This window comes from Plectropomus leopardus, unplaced genomic scaffold, assembly GCF_008729295.1.
Source record: "Plectropomus leopardus isolate mb unplaced genomic scaffold, YSFRI_Pleo_2.0 unplaced_scaffold9082, whole genome shotgun sequence".
Classification (NCBI taxonomy): domain Eukaryota; kingdom Metazoa; phylum Chordata; class Actinopteri; order Perciformes; family Serranidae; genus Plectropomus; species Plectropomus leopardus.
In genome coordinates, this window is record NW_024700139.1 from 1 (window position 1) to 3,881 (window position 3,881).

The window sequence follows — 3,881 nt, forward strand, 5'->3', positions numbered from 1 at the left end:
ACATATTGCACAGTATGTGAAGTATATTGCACAGATAGAAAAAGCCTTAAAAGGCATTTAATTCATTAATCTAAAAATAAGGCCTGGATCGTCATTAAAATGTCTTAAATCAATCTTTCAAAAGAGTTAAAATGATAAGACAAAAAAGTAAGTTTAAAAAGTTGTTTTATTTCTGACGTTGCATGGTGACATCTAAAAATAATTGGAAACATTGAAAAATATTTTTGAAAAATAAAATTTAAACTCTTTAACTTAAACTCTTCATGGTGGAAATAATCAAACATACAGACTGAGACACACAAATTCGATAATATAAGTCGCCAATAAATGCTTGATTTTTCCCAATTCTAACCAGAACTAACTTTTTTAGTGGACCAAAAATAAAATGTTTTATGATACAATAATTATCTTTTTCATCAATTTTTTCTTTCATTTTGGGTTGTTGTAAATAGGTAGGTATAAGGTTCCTTGCCAGATGAGGGGGAAAAAAATCCAAAAATAAGTTTATAGATAAAAATTATAAGACAACACAACTAAACTTAAAGAAACATGTATTTATTTCATTTTTTTCTTGAGATACTGACACTGGCACCTGACACAGATATCACACACGTGAAACCCAACGTCCTGAAAACTTAAAAAGGTAATAAAATCCTAGAAACATTCTAAAATGAAATGTCCTAAAATCTGAGAAATGTACTAAAATCCCAGAAACCTGCTAAATCCAAGAAATGTCCTGAAATCCTAAAAAAAATCCTAAAATCACAGAAATGTCCTGAAATCCAAGATACATTCTAAAATCTGAGAAATGTCCTAAAATCCTGGAAATGTCCATAAATTTGAGAAACCTCCTAAAATCCCACAAAAATATATGCACTGGCCTTTTGTCATTTTGCAAAAGTGGCTCAACAAAAAGTACAAAAACAATTCTGATACCATTAGAAACCAACTCTTATTTTATTTTCCAGTTGTTTTTTTTTTTTTTTTTTTGTATCCATTACTTTGTTGAAATTTGGGGGAGTATAATAAGCCCAGCAGATGGCAGCCTGCAGCAGGAAAAAGCTGCTGCAAACCTAACGAAGAAGAAGACCGTACTTGTCCTCCTTCTTTCTGTCCGTGCAGCTGTTTCTGTCCTGTCCACGCGCGTCCAGCCCTGTTTTAAGTTCATTGATTTTTTAAAAGCACATTTTTAAACATTTAAAGATGTCAGAAGATCTGCGATCGGAGCTGGAGAAATTCCTGCAAACGCTAAACATCCAGACGACCTGCGTGGAGCACCCGCCGGTAAAACTGAAACCCAAAAAATATGTTTGTACATCAGCTGATAGAGTCCAAACTCCTAAATCAATATGAATATTGTGATTGTCTTAAAAGAAAAAATAACATTTAGGATATATTGTAGCTGGGAAATGAATGCATCGCAGGAATATTCCATACAACTTTCTGTCAACAAAACTCTATTGAATCCCGTTTGAAAACCACACATTTTTAGTTTTCTTTGCTTACTTTAAATTGTTAATAAAGTTCAAAAATGTTTCTGGAGATCCTACATGAAATTTTACAATGCACACTTTAATTCGGCGTTATCTAATACCCTGAAATACACTTATTGTTGTGCTGTTTTAGCTGTGGGATTGATGTGTTTTTACGACAACATTACACTGTTCATGGACACGTAGACGCATTACAAAGCTGTCATTTGAATTGAATCAGAAGTACACTGCCTGTTACTTATATGCCGAATTTACCATGAGATTAATGGAAGCAGAAGTGTTTTGGAAATTTGTTCCTGCAGTGATGTATTTGTGCAGAGTGAACAAGACATTTTAAAAAGCGATACGTTTTTGAATGGAGTCTGGGCTGACAGTCTCTAAACTTAAAAAGTTTCCTATCAGCCATACTTCGACGATTGTTTTCTTAAATGCAAATCTATTTATTACTTAAAACTTCACCACCTTCCTGGATGTTTTTAAATGTACAATTTAATTTTAATTAACTTTGTTTTGTAGATATTAGCTGGTGCACAGTGAACTAAAAAGAAAACCTAATTGAAATGGAAAGAAAGGTTTTGTGCAATCCCTGTTACAGTCTGGTGCAGTCCCGAGTTTCTGGTTTTAAGAAATATGAAACCTTTCTGAACAAAGTGTACAAATAGTTTTGTATAACCTGTCTGACACGTTTGTGCTGCAGGAGCCTGCTGTGACCTGCAGGTGGCGCTGACAGATTGTTTATGTCTGCTGTGCACCTGTAAAGTTATCCTGCTTCTTACATATTTTTCAATTTGATCTTAGTTTCTCTGTTCCTCTCTGATTATTGTAGTTTTCCTATAATTTTATGGAGTTTGACATTTATTAAATCCTTTATTTAGTAATGAATATCCTCAAAATGCACAACAGTTGTTATATACAACAGTTAACAGCAATTTGGTTGTGAAATGTACAAACATTGTCAAAACATCACTACTGTTGCTCTTGTTTAAAGCATTACGTGTAACTCAGTATTTAAAAAGACTAATAGATGAGCAAAAATAAGAAAGATGTGATGTAGAGTTTGTATATTTTTGAAAACAATTAGCCAACTTGTAATTTAACAATTTCTATTAAAAACATGAAGAAAATAAAATGGGCAGTTTAAGATTAACTGAACTGCAAATTGGCATTAGTTTAAAAAAAAAAACAACAACAAACAAACAAAAAGTACAAAAAAATTACCTGAAAATTAGCACACAAAAAACAGAGTAAAGTATAATTTTAAAAAATTATCTTTTTTTTAAAGAGGATATGACCTGAAAAATATGTGCTTTAAAAGTGATAATAATTCTGTAGCGTAATTTTAAATGTATTATTATGGTACATGTAGTTTTCTTGACATTTTAATTTTCTAAATTGACTATTTTCTTTGAGTTTGCGTGACATTTCAAAGAATTCAAACCAAATTTGAACACGGCACAAAAAGTGATGACGATACAGGTTTCAAACGCTTAAATATGTCGACACTGCATATTTTAATTTATGAAACCTAAAATGATGAGACGATTTATCAGATATTATCTTCAGAGAAGACGATGAATGCCTGACATTAGAGCTGATTGAAGAGCAGTATTTGGTGGCTGCAGGTGTTCACGGTGGAGGAGATGATGCCTCACCTGCAGCAGCTGAGCGGCGCCGTCTCTAAGAACCTCTTCCTGAAGGACAAGAAGAAGAAAAGCCTGTGGCTGGTGTCGGCTCGCCATGACCGCCAGGTCAGCTCGCATCTTACATCCGCCATCGATTTCATCCATCCGACCTCTGACCTTTACACCCTCATGTTTTTTTCTTCTGTGTCCCATAATCCTCTCTGTTCGTCCGCAGGTGAACCTCAACGACCTCGCCAAGAAACTCGGCGTCGGCAGCGGCAACCTGCGCTTTGCAGACGAGGCGATCATGTTGGAGAAACTGAAGGTGAGAAGTGGTTCAAACGAGAGCTGTGAAACAATCATTTAAAATTAGATTCTTCTTTTTTTTTTTTATATGTTTACGATTCCATTATTTTACATTTCAGAACAGTTTAAAAGTGCAGATTAATCATTTAAGACCTGAGAGAATTAGCTTGATTTATTTTTATTATTTATTTTTTTAAAGTAAAAAAGCTCGTAAGGAATTACCCTGAAATCAACAAGACTTAGTTTTTTTTTAAAGTACATGGAAATTAGTTTTAAAAAACAAAATAAGTCAAACAAGACTTGGAAAACGTGCTGAGAATTATAATAATTCTCTAACAAAATGTTAAGTATGTAATTGTGAAAACTACAAATATAAATTTTTAGTTGAAAATGTGGTCTGTTCCAATAACATTGACCTGACTGACTTGGCTAAAAATATTCATGCTTATATAAATTTTTC

General features: G+C 33.2%; 1 protein-coding gene across 1 annotated transcript; it reads left to right on the top strand.

Moving 5' to 3' along the window:
• Window positions 1-1,090: 1,090 nt before the first annotated feature.
• On the top strand, window positions 1,091-3,440 carry LOC121940597 (prolyl-tRNA synthetase associated domain-containing protein 1-like; the record flags this gene model as incomplete). Its single annotated transcript, XM_042483324.1, has 3 exons — window positions 1,091-1,284; window positions 3,116-3,241; window positions 3,351-3,440. Coding segments are annotated over exons 1-3 (297 nt in total), but the record flags the coding sequence as incomplete, so codon positions are not given.
• Between the last annotated feature and the right edge of the window lie 441 nt (window positions 3,441-3,881).